Source organism: Pediculus humanus, genomic scaffold, assembly GCF_000006295.1.
Source record: "Pediculus humanus corporis 1103172107431 genomic scaffold, whole genome shotgun sequence".
Classification (NCBI taxonomy): domain Eukaryota; kingdom Metazoa; phylum Arthropoda; class Insecta; order Psocodea; family Pediculidae; genus Pediculus; species Pediculus humanus.
Genome location: NW_002987053.1, coordinates 75,742 through 96,830, shown reverse-complemented (window position 1 = coordinate 96,830; position 21,089 = coordinate 75,742). Strand labels below are relative to the sequence as shown.

General features: G+C 30.6%; 4 protein-coding genes across 4 annotated transcripts; 1 reads left to right on the top strand and 3 right to left on the bottom strand.

The window, feature by feature from the left end:
* Positions 1-263: 263 nt before the first annotated feature.
* Phum_PHUM080420 (hemicentin, putative) lies at positions 264-12,012 on the bottom strand (the record flags this gene model as incomplete). Its single annotated transcript, XM_002423671.1, has 40 exons — positions 264-348; positions 426-683; positions 756-882; positions 1,208-1,456; positions 1,525-1,685; positions 1,769-2,030; positions 2,118-2,570; positions 2,648-2,805; positions 2,924-3,108; positions 3,174-3,343; positions 3,414-3,576; positions 3,650-3,765; positions 3,834-3,933; positions 4,011-4,186; positions 4,277-4,555; positions 4,642-4,935; positions 5,009-5,133; positions 5,211-5,346; positions 5,426-5,888; positions 5,972-6,219; positions 6,285-6,437; positions 6,524-6,802; positions 6,870-6,964; positions 7,027-7,195; positions 7,274-7,398; positions 7,474-7,621; positions 7,686-7,964; positions 8,052-8,297; positions 8,373-8,520; positions 8,609-8,784; positions 8,851-8,965; positions 9,034-9,314; positions 9,388-9,525; positions 9,602-9,723; positions 9,794-10,011; positions 10,093-10,277; positions 10,355-10,579; positions 10,660-10,840; positions 10,913-11,265; positions 11,547-12,012. The coding sequence occupies 40 exons, from the start codon at positions 12,010-12,012 to the stop codon at positions 264-266; spliced, it is 8,310 nt and encodes a 2,769-aa protein (XP_002423716.1).
* Positions 12,013-12,791: 779 nt separating this feature from the next.
* Phum_PHUM080410 (Tropomyosin beta chain, putative) lies at positions 12,792-14,219 on the bottom strand (the record flags this gene model as incomplete). Its single annotated transcript, XM_002423670.1, has 2 exons — positions 12,792-13,531; positions 13,595-14,219. 2 exons carry the CDS (start codon positions 14,217-14,219, stop codon positions 12,792-12,794), a joined length of 1,365 nt encoding a protein of 454 aa, XP_002423715.1.
* Positions 14,220-15,348: 1,129 nt separating this feature from the next.
* Phum_PHUM080400 (Katanin p60 ATPase-containing subunit, putative) lies at positions 15,349-17,186 on the bottom strand (the record flags this gene model as incomplete). Its single annotated transcript, XM_002423669.1, has 4 exons — positions 15,349-15,572; positions 15,655-15,869; positions 15,947-16,391; positions 16,490-17,186. The coding sequence occupies 4 exons, from the start codon at positions 17,184-17,186 to the stop codon at positions 15,349-15,351; spliced, it is 1,581 nt and encodes a 526-aa protein (XP_002423714.1).
* A 1,570-nt stretch (positions 17,187-18,756) lies between these two features.
* Positions 18,757-20,028, top strand: Phum_PHUM080390 (uncharacterized protein; the record flags this gene model as incomplete). Its single annotated transcript, XM_002423668.1, has 3 exons — positions 18,757-18,802; positions 18,843-19,687; positions 19,960-20,028. 3 exons carry the CDS (start codon positions 18,757-18,759, stop codon positions 20,026-20,028), a joined length of 960 nt encoding a protein of 319 aa, XP_002423713.1.
* Positions 20,029-21,089: the final 1,061 nt, after the last annotated feature.

The window sequence follows — 21,089 nt, the reverse complement described above, 5'->3', positions numbered from 1 at the left end:
GATTTGATTCTTTTTTTAACGGAATTAATTCTCATAATTTTAAAAAGGTAAGATTATTTTATAATTAAATCACATAGAAAAGAAATATTTAATCGTAAATACATTTGTTTAAAATGTTAATTAAACATAAACTTAAAATTGACGACATTTTTTTTTTTTTTTCAACGGTTTTATTATAATGGTTCTTAACGTATAAACGCCATTTTTCTTTCATTTTAATTTAAATTTTCATTGTTTCATAAATTCTGGCAAATAATTACAATTTAACTCATAACTAAATATATAATAATTTCAGTGAAGTATAAAAGCGTATCTTTGGTATCGTATGAAAAAGCTTCAACTTTTACCCTAAAAAAAAAAAATTTTTTCAGTTATTTCAAATTGAATGAATAAAAAAAAAAAAATTTTTTTTTAAAGCAAAATACCTGTAAAGTGTTTTAGAATTTAATTTTCTTATCGGATAAAGAAAACTTCTTTTATCATTAGATAAAATAACTTGAAAAATTTTTTTTGATTCAGCCACATAAAATTTAGTTTTAATTACATTAATTTCATTTTTTATTATTTTATCAAGTGGTAAAATATTTTTATAATTTAACGTTGCCGGATAATATATAATGGATTCCATTATTTCAGCTCCTTTTGTACAATTTTTAGTCATTTTGCATAATTTTGTACATGAACTGCATAAGAAAAAGAAACCAGTTTTATATAATTTCATTAGAAAACTAAACTTTCTTAAAGTTTAAACTTACAAATCCGTTAAATTTCTTTTATAACTGGGAGGACATGGTGAACTTATACATTGAAAATATCCAGGTAGATTAACACATGTTTCTTCTTTGTCACAAACATTTGGAATTGTTTCACATTCATTGTAATCTAATATTAAAACAAAATTTTTTTTTTTTTTATTAAAATGTCTTATTCCTTTATTTACAATCAATCAATCAATCACATTTAAAAACAAAACATTTACCTTTGCATTTATCATTTTTCAAATAGTAACCAGTTGGACAAATTATTTTTTTTGTACCTGTAAATTCTTGATAGTCGCCATTAGCAAATTCTTGATCCCGAAGAAAAAAACTCTCGTTTGATTTTACAACATCGTTATCGTTATCATACAATCCAAAATATTCTAAAATAAGCATTAATAATAATAATAAATTATATTTTGTTTTAGGGAAAATGTGTGTGAACGTACCAACGCAATGTCTCCTATCGTGATTTAAATAATAACCAAATGGACAAGAACAAATGTAAGAACCTGGAATGTTGTGACAAAAATGTGAACAGGCATCGTATTTTCTAAAACATTCATCAACGTCGATGCAATTTTCTTCAAACATTTCATAACCTTTACGACAAACGCAGGAAAAGGATCCGAAGGTATTTTCACAAATTTCATTTTTACCACAAATTGTATCTTCCATCATTTCGCATTCGTCAACATCTGAAACGTATAATGAATTTTAAAAATCCAACGAAATAATAATAACATGAATTTTTTCAGGTACGAACCTTCGCAGTGTAAAAATGTATCATTGTATGAAAATCCAATGGGACATACATTTTTATAAAATTTTTTTCCTATCGTCGAAAATGCAGAATATATCATATTTTGAGATTGTGGATCGTACCTGTTTGTTATGTTGTCGACGGTTAACTTTTCAACGAGGTACCTGAAAAAAAGAGAAAACGTTGGAAATGAAGGATGATGAAGAAAAAGGTAAGAAGAAAATTATTATTATTATTAATTATTTACGGCATTGTCCCTCTATAATCGTCGTATTGAATGGTATTGTTCCAATAATATGGTATATCCCGTCCCTCGATGGTAACATTGCTCTGAGTGAATGAATAAAGGTTTCTAGGTCCAGATTGTATGAAATCTTGTTCAATTGGTTGTATGTATATGTGTGCGTGTGGTTCGAATTGCGGTACCTCTCCAGAAACTTCTATTTCCACGATAAACGTTCTATTTTGATCGATTCCATCGCTTTTGTGTTTCACTTGTAATTCTTCTCCTATTTGAAAAAAAAAAATTTTTTTTGGAAAAATGGATTCGTTCATCATTAATTTAACAAAAGAAAATTTTTTTTTCTCTTTGTTACCCGTTGAAAATTTAATGTCGGATTGTGAAAAAAAATTTCCATTCGTTAATGAAAATCCATTATTGGCATCGTCAGTTTCTCGTGCCGTGTTCCAAGACAGTGGCGAAAGAAGGAATGGCGAGTAGGGAAACCATTTATCGCGTTTTAATAAATTACTCGAATTCGTCGATATTTTACTTTCCCTCGTATCGAAATTTTCTATTTTAACATCCATTTTTTCATTTATTATTTTACCGTTTAATCGACCTTTGACCCTTAAATCAGCAGACGATGGTATTTTTTTGGTATTCGAACATGATTTTAAATGACATTTTCTTATTTGAAGATTTTCACCGTCGCACGCGTCATTTTCTCCATCCGATAGTTTACACATCCTTATTCTTTTACGAAAACCTCTACCGCACGTTTGCGAACATGGCGTCCATTGACTCCAGGGTAACCAAATACCTGGTTCTTAAGCATAAATTTCAAATTTTAATTTATGGCAGCTAATTAAAAATTTAATGTCGGGTTCGATTGGTTAGTTTTACCTTCGCATTTTCGCAAATTGCAAAGGATGATTTCGTGATCTGAACCCAAACATTCTTTCCCGCCATTTTGTGGCGGAGGAGAATCGCATTTTCTTATTCTTTTCATTATTCCATTATCGCAAGTTTGCGAACACGAACTCCATTCGGACCATTCCGACCTTAAAAATCAATCAATTTAAACTTCAATCGAATCTCAGTCGAATCAATCAAATTCAAATCAAAAAAAAAAAAAAAAAAAAAAATTTTTAATGATATGAAAACTAACTTCGTTCTTACCAGTGTCCATCTCTCGGGCAATCATTTTCATAACATATTTCTTCTTCTGTATTGTTACCTTTGCAAATTTTTTCCGTGTATTTTATTTTCGGATGACCGCAATATCTGTACCTTTTGCGAACGCCAGAACCGCACGTGGTAGAACACGACGACCATTTTCCCCAATTGGACCAATTTTTCGCGATCTTTAAATTTAAAATCCACTTAATCTCTTACGAAACTTTAAAATATTTATATAAATATTTCCTACCCGACATTTCCCCGAACAAATTCTTTTGTCTAAATTTTCTCCTTGACAAATCGTTTTTAATTTTCCCTCGTTTTCTTCCCGTTGACAAATTCTTTGACGCGTTTGTTCACCCGGACCGCAAGAAACGGAACAGGAAGACCATTCGGACCATGACGACCACACACCGGAAACTGTTAATTAATTATCGTTAATCGTTTGAAATATTTAAAAAGATGAAGGATTTAATTAATATTTAATTACCAAAACTTTCAACGTTGTAGTTATAATTTTCAATTTCGTTTTCACGTCTTATTTTACACGTGTATTTTCCAATATTTTCCAATTTAAACGGTGAAATTATCAAATCCGATCCATTCGAAGTTCTTATTTGTTCGTATGTACCTTCTTGTAAAATTCTATCCCCCTGTAGAAAATCATCGTCGAAATTCGTTTAAAAAAAAAAATAATAAATCGGAAGTTGAGTCGGTGGTACCAACCTTAAACCAAGCAATTTCGTAGAATTCTTTACCATTTACCGGACAATGCAAAACTAACGTTTCGTTAAGTCGTATTAGTTTGTTGTTGTAATTTAAATCGTTTGTCGGTGAAGATTCTAAAAATTATTTTAATTAAGTCAGTTTTGTATGAGGTACCGAATGAACTTTTTTAATGGCGACTCACCGGAAACGTTGACAATGTGAAAAACAGACGCGCGTCCTATTTCGTTCTCGGCTTTACATTCGTAAGATCCCAAATTCGTTATATCGATCCATGGAATTTTCTTTTAAACGACAAAATCATTTTTGAAAATTTTATTATCCATTTGTTGTTTGTTTAAGGGAAAAATAAAAAGCTCACCAATATTTTACCATCCCTCGATATCATCTCGTAAGAATTATTTACGATTTGAATTAGAGAATGATACCACGTGTATTTGGTACCAGGTGGATCGGTTATGTCGCAGTTCAAAGTTAACGAATCCCCAATTCGAACTTTATAAAATTCTTTTGATTTTCCATAAATTTTTGGCTCCTCTTTAAAACAAAAACATTTTTTTTTAATTACATTAGGGGGGGTGGGGGGAAGGGGGCGTTCGAAAAAACTAAAAAAATGAATAAACTCACCTAGTACGCTGACATTAAACGTAAAAGCGGATTGCCTTCCATAAGATTGAGTTACGCATACATAAATTCCAGAATGTTCGTACGATGAATTTTTTATTATCATTTCTTTACCGGAAATGAAAACGTTTTTCTCGTCGACGATTTTTATTTTGTTTTCCGCCGTTATCCACATAACGAGAGGATCTCCTTCGACTGGACATTTAAGTATTATCGGTTGAGTTTTTTTTATTTTAATCCTTTTTATTTTATTTTTTATATTTTCTTCTAACGTGTCAGAAACTAAAATTTTCATTCGATAAGTATAAAGTATTATGATGATGAGGAGGTATCGGAAAAAAAAAAAAAAATTGAAAATTATCAACAACCTATAACGTTAATTTTAAATTTTTTTTCAATTATTCCAGCTTTATTAAATGCCAATAGGGAATATTTTTCATTATCGTTTTTTCCTTTTTCGTCTGCTAACAACAAAAGAGATATTTTTTCTTCTTCTTGTTTTTTTTTCCCATCGGAAAATGATCTTTTTGTTCTGTTGAAAATTCCCGTATTACTACGAATTGTCATTCCAGTAGGCTTGGAAAAACCGTTCGATTTACATTTCGTCGTTGAATTTTCATCGAGTATATTGTTAATCCCATCATTTTCTCCAGAAGAATTTTCTAAAAATTGATTCGAATTTGTCGTAATAATAATAATAATAATTAACGGAAAAAATTCAATTGAAAAAATTACCTAAAACAATAATTTCAAAATATTTAATTCTTGTACCCGCCGAATTGGCAACAATGCAATGATAAGTTCCGCCATCGTCGCATTTAACGGAATTTATTTTTAATACGTTTTTATAATTTTTTAATCTGAAAATAAAAGTATCATCGATAAAGTTGAAGGCAAATACAAAATGGCGGCTTCTTCCCCTCCCCCCCCCCGGTACCTGGTTTTTACAGGATTATTTTTCATCCAAATATAAGTCGGAGATGGAAATCCTGAACTTTTGCAATCGAGCGTCACGTCGTGTCCTTTCATAACTTTAACGGTTTCTTTTATGGTGCCCAATATTTGCGGTGGTTCTATATGATAAATTAATTAAAATTATTAACGCTTCGAAAATAAAATGGCGGTAGGGAAATTAAAAAAAATAATAAATACCTAAAACAGTTACGTAAAATTCTCTTTCTTTCGCGTTGACTTTATTTATGGCGAGGCATATGTAGGTACCCGTGTGATTGACACGACCGTTCGTTATTATCAAATGTCCCTCCTTCGTTATTTCGATACCTGAGGTATCGTGCGGCGTTATCGAAGTATTTTCTTTTCTCCATATAATTTTCGGGAGCGGATTACCCGTGACGGAACAATTTAATATAACTTCACCCCCCGTCAATATCGTTCTGTGTGCCACGTGATTAAATTCTTCAAAATGAGGCGTCATTAGTATATCGACGAAAAATTTCGCATCAGTTCTTTCTGCCGAATTCGTTGCTATGCACGAATATATTCCCTTATCCGCCGGATGTGCTTCCATTATTGTCAAAGTTCTATGATCTGAACTTAATTTCAATTGCGCTTCGTCTGAACGTTCTTGAAACGATGACGGAAACGGTTTATTATTCTAAAACGTTTTTCTCGATAATTTAATTTTTAATCGAATCGTTTTTCTTTTTTTTATTTTCGGTAAAATAATTTTCCCGATACCTTTATCCATTGTATTTTTGATGAAATCGATGGTATAAGTAACGGACATGTTAAAGTGAACGAATCCCCTTCGTTTATTTCGAGTTTTGTTAAATGAAAATCAGGTATAGGTATTGGAATCGTTACTGTGACGTCATATTCTTTAAATGCCATACCTTCCGAATTGATAGCTTCGCATTTATACAATCCTTTAGTTTCTTCGTCGATTTTTAAAAATATCAACGTGTTGTCATCCAAAATCGATAATTCTGGAATGTCAAAAGAAAAGTCGTTACGTTTTGTACCCGCGTAAAAGGAAAATTAATTTACGTACCCGTTTGATGTTCGTGTATTGGGATCCCGTTTTTTTTCCAGATGACGACTGGAATAGGATTACCTTCCGCGGTACAATCAATCGAATATTCTTCACCCATATTTAAAATCAATGATTTACTCGCGTTTTGATTATCTATAATCGTCGGGGGATCTAAAAAGACAAAAAAATTCGTTAAATCCGCGAAAAAATCCGCGAAAAAAATCCACGGTTTAAATTTAAATTTTTTTATTAATTACAATTAACGTAAAGGTAATAAGTTTTTTGTGCTATTCCTCCTAAATTTTCAGCATCGCAAGTATAAGCTCCGGCTGATTCTTTTGTAACGTTTTTTAAAACCAACATTCCAGAATCTTCTATGATAACGTCGGTTGTATTTTGAGTCAGGTACATTCCATTTCTTTGCCAAAGAATTGTAGGTTTTGGAAAACCCGATACTTTACACACAAGAGTTATCGGAAAACCCGTTTTTCCTCTGATCGGTTTTTCATTGAATTCATTGATTATTTTCGGTGGTACTAAAATACATTTTGTTATATCAATTTTTTTTTATTATTTGATAACACTCACGCATACCTAACATACCTAAAATAGTCACGTTGAAAATTCTTGATGTCGAACCTGCCCAATTTGTTACGATACATTTATATATTCCATTATCGTCAGTTTTAGCTAAAAATCTATTTAAAAATGGTTGTTAACTGGTTGTTTTTGTTTTCTTGTTTTTTCTACAAGAACGTACCTTAAAATTTTAGGTTGTATGAGATTGTTTAAAAATGGTTCGTCATCTTTAAACCATTTAAATATCGGTTCTGGCGTTCCGCTCGCATTACAATTCAATACGACCATGTTACCCTCGACTATGTTTATTGGTAAATCTTGTAATACGTCATCAGCAAACGTGGGTAAAACTAAAATTTTTTTCAAACGTTAATTTTTATTTGTTTAACGACCGACAGGGAAAAAAAAAAAAAAAGGTTTTGTTTTACCTTGGACTTGAACGGACGTTTCTTTTTTAACGGATCCCAATGAATTTGAACCCGTGCACGTGTAAATCCCCGTGTTTTTTTCCGTTAAATTTTTTATTATCAAACTTCCCTTTTCGTCTTGAAATCTGTTTCGATGAGGGAATAATAATTATTCATCTCGCAAATAAATCGTTTAAAAAAAAAATTTTTTTTAATCTTACATTGATGACGACATTGGTAGTGGTTTATCATCTTTGGTCCAGGTTATGATCGGTTTGGGATACCCTTTGACAGGACATTTTATAATAACTTCCCCACCTTTGGGAGGATTGTATTTTATTTCTTTTGCGTCGGTAATTTTTGGACTTTCTGAAAAAATAAAAAAAAAATGTTTAGTTACGATGTAATACGCGGATTAAAAATTAAAACTAACCGGATATGACGATGTTCGATTCGCGGGAAATTTTTCCAACGACGTTTTCAGCAACGCACGTGTAAATTCCGCCATCTTCACCTTTCGAATCTTTTATTTTTAAATCTCCAGAATCGTTCCATGATATTTTATCCGTTTTAATTAATTCCACGTCATTTTTAAACCATTTTACTTTTCCCGGAGGATTACCGAGTGAAATTCCACACGGTATGATTAATTCCCCGCCGGAAATAGTTTTGATTTCCGTTTCGGAATCGTTTTCGATCGTAGTAGGTTTTTCTATAGGATTTTCAAAAAAAAAAAAAAAATGCGTTTTTCATTTTTACCGAGAGAAAATTACAAAAAAAAAAAATTTCAATTCCTTACCAATTCCGGTAACATTAATAAAAATTTCGTACGTGTTATTACCGAAAACATTTTCAGCTATGCATTTATACTTTCCGCCATCTTGATAAATTGTACGAATTATTTTTAACGATCCGTTCGGAAGTATAAACATTCTGCTCGGATCGATATTTTTCCCGTCGGATCTTTTCCATTTTATTTCGGGTAAAGGTACGCCAAATGCAGAACAAGGTATCGTTCCTGTTTGATTGATATGTATCGATTTTTCTGCAAAAAACATTTTTAAATTGTTTTTTTTTTTTTGTTGAAGCGATTGTTTGTTTGTTTGTTTGTTTCAATTACTTTTTGGTGCTCGTAAAAATGTCGGAGATGATCCTACTGTAAGACCTATATGATCTATAGCAAATCCTGCATCGTTAGTTGCCTTACACGAATATTCTCCAGAATCCGTTACGTTCGTCGATTTAATGGTCAAACTATCTTCTCCCATCTGTTCAAAAAAAAAAAAAAAAAAATTTCAATTAGTTTATCACAATTTTGATTGACGTCATTCATTTTCCAGTTTAAAATTTTTTCACCTCGTATTTTGATTCGTTAAAATTTTTCCCTTTTGAAAACCACGTGATATTAGGTTTGGGTTCTCCAGTTGCAACGCATTTCATTTTAATATTCGTTCCAGATTTTATTATCAAATTATTTTCTTTTGCTTTTATCGTTGGACTTTCCCAATAAATTAATTTAACGGATGACGATGCTGGAAATGGAAATAGTTAACGGAGGAGAAAAAAATCTTCTTATTCTTACTAAAACATGATTTTACCTGATTCTTGTTCGTTGACTGCATTACACGAATAAATTCCAGCATGTTTTTTATCCAGGTAATCGATGACCAAATTTAAATTTTCATTTATTTCTTCGAATATGACGGAATGTTCCTAAAAATTTAACGTTCATTTTTTTTTTTTTTTTTCGTGTCAAAGCGTCAAATTTGTTTGTTTGTTACCTCGATAGGTTGTTGATTTTTTGTCCATTCGATTTTGGGTCGAGGTTTTCCAGACACCGAACAATTCAATCTAGCAAAATCTCCAGTGACGTAATTTAATAAATTAGGTTCGACTTTTACCGTTAAAGGTTCTTTAATTATTAATAAAACTCGTCTCTGAGATTCTCCGGCGTTATTTTTTGCCACGCATATATACCAACCTTCGTCTTCTGCTTTTACTGTTTTTATATAGAGAGTATTATTAGGCATTTGTACTCCCGTTGATGAAGGATGTAGGGTTCCTGAATTTTAAAAATATTATCGAAATTAATTTTCATTTCATCCTTTTCGAAAAGGATTTCTTTATATCCTCACCCGAATGTAAATTTTTAACAGTGAATTGAGCCCACATAACCGCATATGGAATTTTACTATTAACCCTACAATCAAGATGAACTGATTGTCCCAAAACAGCAACAACCGATTGATTGACTTCCACGTAAGGAGCATCTCCTATTAAAAAAACGGTTATTACCTTTTCGTTTGTATTTTCCATATTTATAAAAAAAAATTCTAAAATCGAACTAACCCGTTACCGTGAGTTGTAATATTTTCTTATTGATACCCGCCACATTATTAGCCTCACACGTGTATTCACCTTCCGATTGGAAAGTAACCTTATCGATAACAAAAATGGCTTCGCACGTTTCGCTAAAAAGAATCCCGTTTAGAAATTAATTATCGAATTTTTTAACTGTTGGTATAAATTAATTAATTTTACCTGCAATTTTGTTCTTTGTTTAAATATTTTCCATTTTTATACCATTTGACGGTAAAAGGTACGACAGATTCGACGTGACATTTAATCACTCCTACAGCATTTATTTTACCCGTGGCTTTTCCTTTCATTGTAACGATAGGCCTTTCCGGTAATTGACCGCTAATTGCTGTCGATGTTATACGTTTTATAGGAAAACCATCACGATCGAATCCGTTTATCTTTTAAAAAACCGTTAAATCCGCGTTTATGTTTAATTCGAAACAATAATTACTTACCATTAAAAGCTAAAAAAAATTTACCCTTAAGTAAAAAAAATCATTCGGGGATGTAAAATTTCCTCCCTCGTATAAACCTATCCTACCATTCACTCCTCTCAATTTAACATTGTCAATGACGTCACCGTTCAAATTAACAAAATCCATGTTTGTTATGTTGTATATGTGTTCGTTGTTTGTCGTTTGTATTAAAATATGAGATTTCGAACCTGAAATTTTATTATTCAATTTTTTTTTTTTCTCTTATTTTATTTATTATGAAAATTTCTACGTGACCTTTTCTGACCTTTCAACGGCCTGTTACTCGTTTCTTTTATGTTGTGCGTTTTTATCGTCGAAAACCCATGATTGAAATTTAATTTGCTTAAACCCGTCGATTTGATCGTGTAATCAGAATCGCTTTTAACTTTCACGTTCCACGTTCCCGGATTCGGTTCGTTTACGTTGACAACTTTTATATTATCTAAATTTAATACTTTTTCTAATCTCGGAGGTCCGTCAATTATCGTACCTGAAGTCATTATTATTATAACATTAACTCGTACGTTTTTAGGGGTAATTTTCTCTTCGTTTATCCATCATTAAACCTACCGTACGGGTCTCCAACGTCGATAGTAGCATTCAAACCGGAAACGGATATTGTAAATTGTTTGAGAGAATCATCGACGATAACTTGAACGTTATCCGGCGTCCCATTAACCGGTCCCGGTTTTTTTAACGAAATCAAAGACACGACGTGAGATTGAAGTGCGACTTTAACGTATTTCAATACCTGACGATAATAATAATAATGATGACGTTTAAACGCGACGGGTTTGAAAATAGTTTTCATTTCCGGTCTTACCTCTTCGACTTCTTTTTTTTTAAGATTGTATATTTGTCCCGAACTCGTTTCCGCTATTTTTTCATAATATTTATAATCTTGACTTTTCGTATCGATGCATCCTTCGGTTATTATGAAAACGACTTGAGTTTTTTTTTGTTGTACCAATGTGATGACGTCACTTATCAAATGATAATCTTTTGCTGGAGCATCAGTGAAAACGTATACGTATGAATGTGGCAAACTTGATTCCAGAGCTTTTTTTATTGCTCCTATCGATACTTCCGGACAATCTCCTCCCCCGACGGCAAATACGTTACCCATTTTTTCTTGGAAAATATCGTGATTTGTCGTGACCGTGATCGGACCGATAACTATTTTTAAATTTTAAATTATTTCAGCCATTTTTTGTAAAAAAAAAGAAAATTGCTCAATAATTTTTTTTTTTATCGTTAAAAAAAAAATTTTTTTTTTTGCTTGCTTATCGTTTCGCGTAGGAACCAGTGCAAAAATTTAACTTCTTTACAATGTTGATAATTTTGATAACACGAAAACGTTATGAATTTGTTTATCAGAGCGCGTTAAATAAAAATTTCAGTTAAACAAAGAGAGGGGGGGTAGGGGGTTAGGAAAATTTAAAACAATTCCTACGTACCTGGATCGTTAAAAGGTACCCAAATATAATTATATATAGGATTATCCGTATTATTTCTTATAGTTTCTAATATTTTTTTAGCACCCGTTTTAACTTGATTTAATTCATCTCTCATCGAACCAGTAGAATCGAAAACGAATGCCAACGAAGAACCTCCGCCATTATTTTTTTCATCAATTAAATCATCTTCGAATCCATTTTCCGTTAGTAAACTTTTCCATAAAAATTTCGAATTTAAATTTTCGTAAATGTTATCATCGTTTGGATTTAATATTGGTTCGTCTCCTAATAAATCGTAATTTTCCCTACTTTTATTTCTATAGAAATTCAATAAATCTTTCCATTGATTATCGATTTTTATATCCTCCTCCTCATCATCGTCGCCATTCACGCTTAATAAACAATTAATAAAATTTATTAAAAAAAAATTAATTAATATTATTTTAATACGAAACCGGAAACTCATTTTGTAAGATTCAAAAAGTAACTGGGAATCTCCTACATACAATTAAAATCCTTGACAGTGAGAAAGAGAGAGAGAGAGAGAGAGAGAGAGAGAAATCCCACATTTAATTTTCAAGGGGTCAATTCAAATTATTCCGACGTTGATTTTTCATTATACTCCATTAATTAAATTCTTTTCTCTCTCTCTCTCTCTCTCTCTCTCTCTATCTAATCCGTTCATTGAACGCATTTTTTAACGTGCCACTCACGTGTGTTTTTTGTGTGTTATGAATGAATGTAAAAATTGAAAAGAAATTATTTTAAAAAAACAACAGCAAAAATTTTCTCCCACACTTTGATGCAAAAAAAGTTTTTTTTTTCCGTGTGTCTGTGTGTGTGTGTGCGTGTGTTTGTTTTCTGTGTACTTTGTCCTCCCTCCTTCTTCCTTTTCATTCATTTTTTTTGTAATGACGTCATCAAAACCGATTGACTGATTGTAAATAATTTCCTAAAAGGAAAACAAATGAAAATTGAAAATTAAATAATTTAAAATAATAATTTTTTATTTATTTATACATAATAATAATAATAATGATAATGATAAATTTTACAAAATATTATGTGTGATAAGACTTATCAAAAACTTTTTTTTTTTTTCACAATTCATTTGTTTTTCTTTTACAAACAGTACTTTCTTTAACAGACAGTTATTGGTGATGGAAAGAATTACTGAGTGAATAATCGAATGTTGCGATGGAATCTAAAAAGAAAAATTTGCACTTGTATGGGGAAAGCAAAAAATTAATTTTTCGATATTATGAATGAATGAGAGGATGAATGATCCATTTTGTTGGGATCTCCTATCACGGTTTCCAAATAATTAAATATGGCTTTCATTTCTTTCCTGTAATTTTTATAAGTTGTTTTATTTTTCGAATCCATGGTATTGATGTCGTTTTTAATTTTGTTACATTTCGATGATAAATCAAGGTTGGCAGCAATTATTTCATCTTTTTCCCCAGAATCTTTTTTTATTTTAACAATCATTTCCGAATGATTCGTTTTGAATTCATCTATTGATTTTGTTATCGCTACAATTTTCTCTTCTTCCTTTGCTGTTATGTTATCACGATGTGTTTTCAATTGTAAATTTTCTTCTTTTAATTTAGATAACATTTCTTGAGCTTCTGCTAATTTTTGATCATATTCTAATTCTTCATCTGCTAATTTTTTTTTCTTTTCCATCAATTGAGTAATGGAATCGTTCAGGCTTTGAAAACCTTTGATTTTATTATTGTGGGGATCTGAACATTTTTCTTCTCTCAATATAGAGTTTAATTTTTGTTGCAATTCTAATATTTTATTACTTTGTGTTAATTTGTGAGATGCCATTTTAACTTGTTCTTCTAAATTTTTCATTCTTTTAACGCATTCATCTTTTTTAGTCGAATATTTTTCATAAATGTCTTGCACTTGTCTCTCATCAGACACTATTAAACTTTCAAAATATTTTTTTTCATTTTCTACGCTTGTCAATGATGCTTGTAATTTTTGTTCTTCTTCTTCTATTTTTTCCAATTCTTTTTTTACTAATTCTTCTTTACTTTGTAAATCTTTCATCGTTACTTCCAGGGCTTCATTCGCTTCGACTTTTGTCCTCACTAGTTTTTTCTTGTCAGCATAAGATTCTGCATAATGACACTTTTGAAATTCAAGCTCTTTTAATTGTGTCATTAATTTTTCTTTCTGAAGTACCAAACTTGTTTTCAATTCTGATTTTTTTATACACGAATTAATATCATTATTTAACTCATCAGCAAAATCGTTTGTGTACCAATAAAAGTTTAACATCAATGCCATAAAAACAAAAGATCTCCGGGGTGTGTTTTCAGGAAATAATATGTCACTGTAAACGAATTCTGATCCATTTTCACCTAAATGATTAAATATGTATTTGATTGCTGAATGTAAATTGTGAGCCCATACATGTTGTCCGAATGATACAGCTTCGGCATGATAAGAATTTATATAAGCTCTTTGATCTTCGGTTATGTTCCATATTTCATCCGGATCATTCAATTCTAAAATATTTCTCAACATTAACGAATAAAACGATATGACGAATTGAGATGTGGGATGTGCTAAATTGCTTTTGGTTATTTTAAAATTAGGAAAATCTATCGCCATGCATTCGATAAAACGATCTTCCGTTATTTCTCTATTTTCCATATTGAATAATTATCACACTTATTTACGCAATAATAAATTCGAATAAAACTCAGTTTTGTTTCAAGATTCGTTAAAAATACTGTACTCGAGTTAATACTAAAGGCAATGTTTACGTCGTCGTGGTAGCAGAATGGGCGACCGTTAAAAAAAAGCGCGGAATAATAAAAAAAATCCATTTCACTTAAAATTTATTTTCTCTATGACAGTGTTAAAACAATTGAAATCGTTAAGTCATAATTTTTTATTTCAATAACTAACTAATTAACTAGTTTGTTATAAATAAATTAAAACATTATAATTCAGTTTTGTTTGTTTTTTATTTATAGATGTGAGTGAATAAAAAACAACGTTTGCATTACAAATTATCGGTAAGTTTACTTAAAATTTTTCAAATTATTAGGATGTAGTAACCATAAAAAATAATAATAATAATAATTTTTTTTTTATAAAAAAAACGTTATATTTTAAAAAAATAAATTTATCGTTACATTTTTTCATATATATATAAAATTAAAAAGTAACGTACAACAATTACAACTTGATCAATTTATTATTATTAGTATCGATTTGATAAAAGGCAATTTTTTTTAGTTATAATTAAGGCGTCGAGAAATTTCTTAAATTTCGTTAAAAAAATATGGCGTACATCTCCATAAAATACAAAATTATAAAAAAAAAAAAAAAAAATCAAATAACAAATTTTTATAAAAATATATACAACGTTTATTATCGAACAAAAACACTTTTTAATATTTTAAAATAGAAAAAAAAAAATGGAAAATTCATTATTATTATTATTACGTTAAACGTTTTAATTTTATTTTAATCATAGAGATCAATTATTATTATTATTATTATCGTGTTAAAAAAAAAAACGATATTCAATTCATTTAAAGTACTAATAATATTATTATTTTGTATGAGTGCTAATTTTTATTTACAGGTTTCTCTTGTTTTTTAGTCTTATTATTATTATTATTATTATTATTATTATTATTATTATTATTATCGTTTTGGGTTAACATAATTATTTGGTTAAAAAAAAAAATTACTAGTGAGTTGATATGCTTCCTTTTTTTTTTTTCTGTAATTCATTCATTCATTCATTCATTCATTCATTTGTCGGTTATCACGATGATCCAAATTCGTTCATCCATTTATCGTACCTGTCTAAATCTTCTTTCGATACGGATTTGTTACATTTTTCTAATGCTTCTATAAAATCTTGCATGGTCACGGGTAAATCCAATTCTTCTTTCGGTAACTGTTTTATTTGATCCGGACGTAATCCGGCAATTTTCCTTCTCATCGACATCATTGACGCATCTCTGCACACGTTCGTTATATCCGCCCCTGTGGAAAGTAAAAACAATTGTAAGAAAAAGCAGCTTTAGAGGGATATAGAAGATGAGATGAACCTGTCGTATGTTCGTACCTGAATACCCTTCCAATTTTTTTGCCACTTGTATTAAATCCACGTTATCATCGACTTTCACATCCCTTAAATTGATTTTGAGCAATGCTTCCCTTCCGGTTCTCGTTGGTAACGGTATGTAAATTCTTTTTTCCAAACGTCTTCTGAGTGCTTCGTCAATATCCCATGGAAAATTCGTAGCTGCGAGAACCATGACTATTTTACCCGGTTCTTCTCTGTAACGTTTTTTAGAATTAGAATTATGTCCTCTACCCCGGAGCATACCAATTTGAAATAAGTTTTTAAAACTCACGCATTCGAACTTATTCCATCCATTTGTACAAGTAATTCGGATTTGACTCTTCTAGATGCTTCGTGTTCGGATTCTGATCCCCTCCTCGAGCACAACGAATCTATTTCGTCAATGAAAATTGTACTCGGAGCGTAAAATCTCGCCATTTCGAATAATAACCTAACGAGTTTTTCAGATTCTCCCCTGTATTTCGACGTTAGCGTTGACGATGACACGTTAAAAAATGTCGTGCCGCATTCCGTGGCCACTGCTTTGGCTAACATTGTTTTTCCCGTACCTGGCGGTCCGACCATGAGCACTCCTTTCCAAGGCCTACGAATCCCTTTGAAATAATCGGGCATCCACATGGGTAGAACGACAGCTTCTTCGAGTAAACGTTTTGCTTCTTGTAAATCGGCTATATCGTCCCAATGAATGTTTGGATTTTTCTGAACGATGTCTCTCTCTGCAAAAAAAAAAAAACGTTTCAAATGTTTATTTCCGGTCGAAAAGTAATAAGTCTGAACAATTTCATTTTTAGGTCTGATGAAAATAATATCTTACCAATCATTTCAACCAAATCTCCATCGTAACCAGAACCTTCGAATTTTCTTTCCACAACTTCTTCATCCTTTTCTTTTTCCTTACCATCCTTGTCGCATTTTTCCGTTTTCTTATCATTTTTCTTATCCGAACTTTCATTTTTAACGGCACTTCTAATCGTTCTACCGGATTTCATATCGATTTTCTTACCGGTCATTTGACCAGATTTTTGATTTTTTTTTTGTGCTTCGCTTCTCCGATCTATAGTCCTAGAATTTCTAGAATGAGAATTTGTTCTGTGATCTGCTATGGTTGGAGAATTCCAAATGTCGTTTTCCCTAGGGGGAGGCGGAGGCCAAACATCAGGATCTCTTAGAGTATTGTTAAACCAAGCATTTGGATCTTTGGTAGGTTCTTCGAATGCAGAATTTGTAATGTTAAAAGCTGTTCCTCGAATACCCCTCTCAATGTTTGAATCGATTTTGAATAATTGCAATGTGTTTACAAGTTCTTTCACCTGTTCATATTCTTCTGCAATTTCAGATTGAACACTTTGCCATTTTGATTTTCTTGTAGGTTCATCTATGGTAAAAAGCAGTCTATGAATTTGTTGAATGACTCCCTGATAGTAAACCCCTGACGACTCATAATTTCCCATTAGGGCCATTTCTCTGGCTAGTTTGGTGTTTTCGCAAATTTCATTTATGCTTGTAGCCATTCCAACTTCTTAAACAATAAATAATGATAATGATAAAAAATTAATGATAAACATTTTCATTTAAAAAATACAAATAAAACAGATTGTGATTGATTCGATTAAGTAATATAAACAAATTATCTTTAACCATATGACTCACTATTCGTATTAATTGCTTTTTTTTTTTTTTTTTAAATTTATTTTTAACAGGTCAACAACATTGACAATAATAATAATAAGACATAAAAATTTTCAAGGACATATTTTTAAAATTTTTCAGGCTTATTTACTAATATTGATTTGTGAAAACAATTTCATTCATTAATTTTATTTACCTTAATTGTTAAAAAATTTTTGTTTTTTTTTTTGTTCGAGTTTTGTTTAAATTAATTCTAAAGCATGTGTGTATGTATAAAAAATAAAAATAAATAAATAATAATAATAATAATAAATTATTTTTAAGTAATCGACAGATGTAATTATTATTTTAATGAGTAAATAAAAACTTGATGAAATTATTTGTTGGATTTTTTGTTTTTTTTTAAATTGATTACACAAAATTTAAACAATAAATAAATAACTGTCAGGTTAAATATGTAAGCATATGTTTTTATGTAATTTAATGTAATCAATACAAATGTAATTGATAAGGGGTAACCCCCCCAAAAAAAAAAAAAAAAGAACAAATTTTCTTTTTTTTTTTTTTTTTAAATCTATAAAAAATGATTTTAATTAAAAATTAATAAAAAAAAAAATTTTTTTTAATTGTTTTTTTAATAATATGTATTTATATTAAGGTAAATAACATGGTAGAAAGGATGATATTAAATAAAAATAAACCATTGGATAAAAATCCATTTCCGGTTATGAAAATCTAACAAAGATTAATCTTGTATTCTCCTGCATTTGCTTATAAAACTAACGTTTTAACGGGATTAGGTTATCGAATATAAAAAAAAAAAAAGAGAGAAAAGAGAAAAAAACAAAAAACTGTTTAATTTGTGTGTAAGAAAAAAACAAAATATTGTTTTGTTTGAAATTTTTTTTTTTTTTTTTAAGCTAATGAAATAACTTACGAGTTTGGTCGATAAAACGCATGTATAAATGTGGTATTATAAACTCAATGCGATATTTAAACGAAAACAAAGCATTATTCTTTGTTACAGCTGCCACGCATTGGACATATTAGAATTGGCTGACTGGTGCTGGCGTTGAGCGCAATTATTGCGGATAAATTTCGAACTAAAACCTTCATGTATACGTAATATTTTAGATGCTATTGATTCCGCGCTTCCGTAACGAAAAATAGTCCTCGTTTAATCGGATATTTTAGTGAGTATAATAAAAATAATATAATAAAAATTTAAATACATATAAAATAAAATAATTAAAACGATGAGAAATATTTTTAATTAATATAAAAAAGATTTTTTGTATAAAGTTTTTTGTTGTCGTTAGTGTCGTGTAGTAATACAATGAAAGTAGTCCGCGAAATAATGGCTAGCGTTTATGAAGTGATGTGTCTGTTTTTTTGGTTAAAAATGCCCATATAAATGACATAATATTGAAATATAATGTGATTCAGTGAATAATGGAAACATTGTGGTTTATGAATAATATGTCTTTAAAAGATTTCGGTATAACGTAAGCTTGTATTCTGATGTATTTGTCGAGTAGGGGTGTTGGCGAGGACTGTGGCAAATATGGCCGCGACGCAAGCCGAGAATCAACCAAATGAAGTGAATAGCGATCCGGTGCCTCGCGACCATCCTACAGACCTCAATAATTCTGGTTTACAAAATGGAACAGACAAAAATGGAGGACGCGGTACCATCGGGTCGGATAGTGCAACGGTAAATGTTAAAGCTAAATCTCCTGGGCAAGGCAGCCACCCCGAAATGAGTCAATATCGTCCTGAGCTCTCTTCCGCACAGCCTCTGCCTAATAACGAGCCGCACGGGAATAGTGTAGATAATGCGGGAAAAATTCACGACGGTAAAACTCCATATATTCATCCAAACGATCCGGGTTCTTTAGGTCAAGGGGATCCTAATTATAAGGTTCCAGACGGTGGACCTCCTTTACAAAACTATTACGGTCGTGGTGGTTACCATCATGCCCCATCAGAACAACATAATCCAGGCAATCCTCAATCAAATAGTAACGATTCAAGTGTTAGCCCTATTTCTCAATATAACCAATATAATAGTCCTCAAATGAGGCACGCGTATAGTGGTGGAGGTAAGGGTATGCCAATGGTTTCACCAAGAATACCAAATGCAAGCAGTAATTATGGTCCAGGACCTCAGAGATTTTTATCCGGACAAAGTATATCGCAACAAGCAGGTCCAACACCGACATTAAATCAACTGCTTCAGTCGAATCAACCCCAACATTACCAAAACAGTTATGGGGATTTTCCTATAAAGGATCAAAGTTACCAGCAATGGGGACCTCAGCGTCCTCCTACTAATTACAATCCCCAAGTACCTGGAGCAACACCATATAGAAGTCAACATCATGTAAGTGTTAGACGAGTTTTATTTTTTACTTGCATGTTTTGCCTGCTCGCTCATTTTTAAAGAAATATTATCGATTGTCCCTCATGAACTTTCTTTTTCTTCATTTCGTAGTTTGAAAAGAACTATGGTATCTTGTAAATGATTTTTATGATATGCTTATGGCCTAAAATGAAATTCCAAAGTATCTTTAAAATATCATTATCATATTTAAAAGCAATATAGTAACCACTCGTTTAAAATTTATTCAAGTTTTTTATTTTTATACTCGATAGTTGATTATTAAAGCTTATATGAAAATTAAATTTGACCCTGAACACATACTGGCTTTATCTCGAATGTAAATTTTCATACCATCCCAACATGAATTGTCACTATAGGCAATCTTCAAGCAAAGGGGGGGGGGAAGAAATTCTTATTTCGAATTATTCGATACAAAAAATATTAATTTTTCCACATATCGAGTAGTCTAACTTTTTCATATTGATTTATACAATAATTTGTGTACTTATTCGAAAAAAAAATAATTTTTAAAAAAAAAACAAAAAAATTTTGAACATTCTCAGAAATGTAGAACTTTTATATTGTTCAATGAGAAGTGAAATGTTATAAAAATCATGTGTGGTTGATGCATTTAAAATTTGTATTTTTAAAATGCATGAAAGCAATTTTTTTTTTTTTATGACTTACACATTTCATTTCTGTGGTAATTGTTTCAGGGGGGGGCGGGGGGTGGGGTTTCAGAAGGAGGAGTGGAGGTGGAGGGGAAGGGGGAAAAGGGAAAGGAAAAATACCAATGATTTTTTTTTTTACTTTACTTTACTTTACTTTTAATTTTTCATTAGAAAGACATTTTTTTTTCTTCTTCTTCTTCTTCTTCTTTCTCCATGCAATCAATATTCGATAGATTTTTTTAAAATTTGATTTCCAAGACATAATTTCACATGCATATTATTATTATTATTATTTTTTTTTTTTTTCAATCAGGAGTAGCAGTTAAAATCATAAACAATAAATTTCTTTCTCTCTCTTTTTTTTTTTTGCATTAAACGTTTGTTTGTTTGTTTGTTTTTTTATTGTTTTGTGTTGTTTGTATTTGTTTGTTTGTTTGATTAATATAATTTTTTTATTTTTAGAGATGTAAGGTAAGTTGAAAAAAAAATTATTATTATTTTTTCGTTTCTTTTTTTCAATTTCTTTAGCAACAGCAACAGCAGTAGCAGCAGCAAAATTATTTACTTATTTAAATTTTAATGTGATTATTTACAGCATTAATTATTATTGTGGTTGTTGTTGAATTGTAATAAATTATTATTATTATTATCACGGTAAGACTTGGGAAGTTTTTTTTTTTTTGGCGTTTGAAATTTCTGCATTGAAACAAGTCTAAATAATGATAATAATG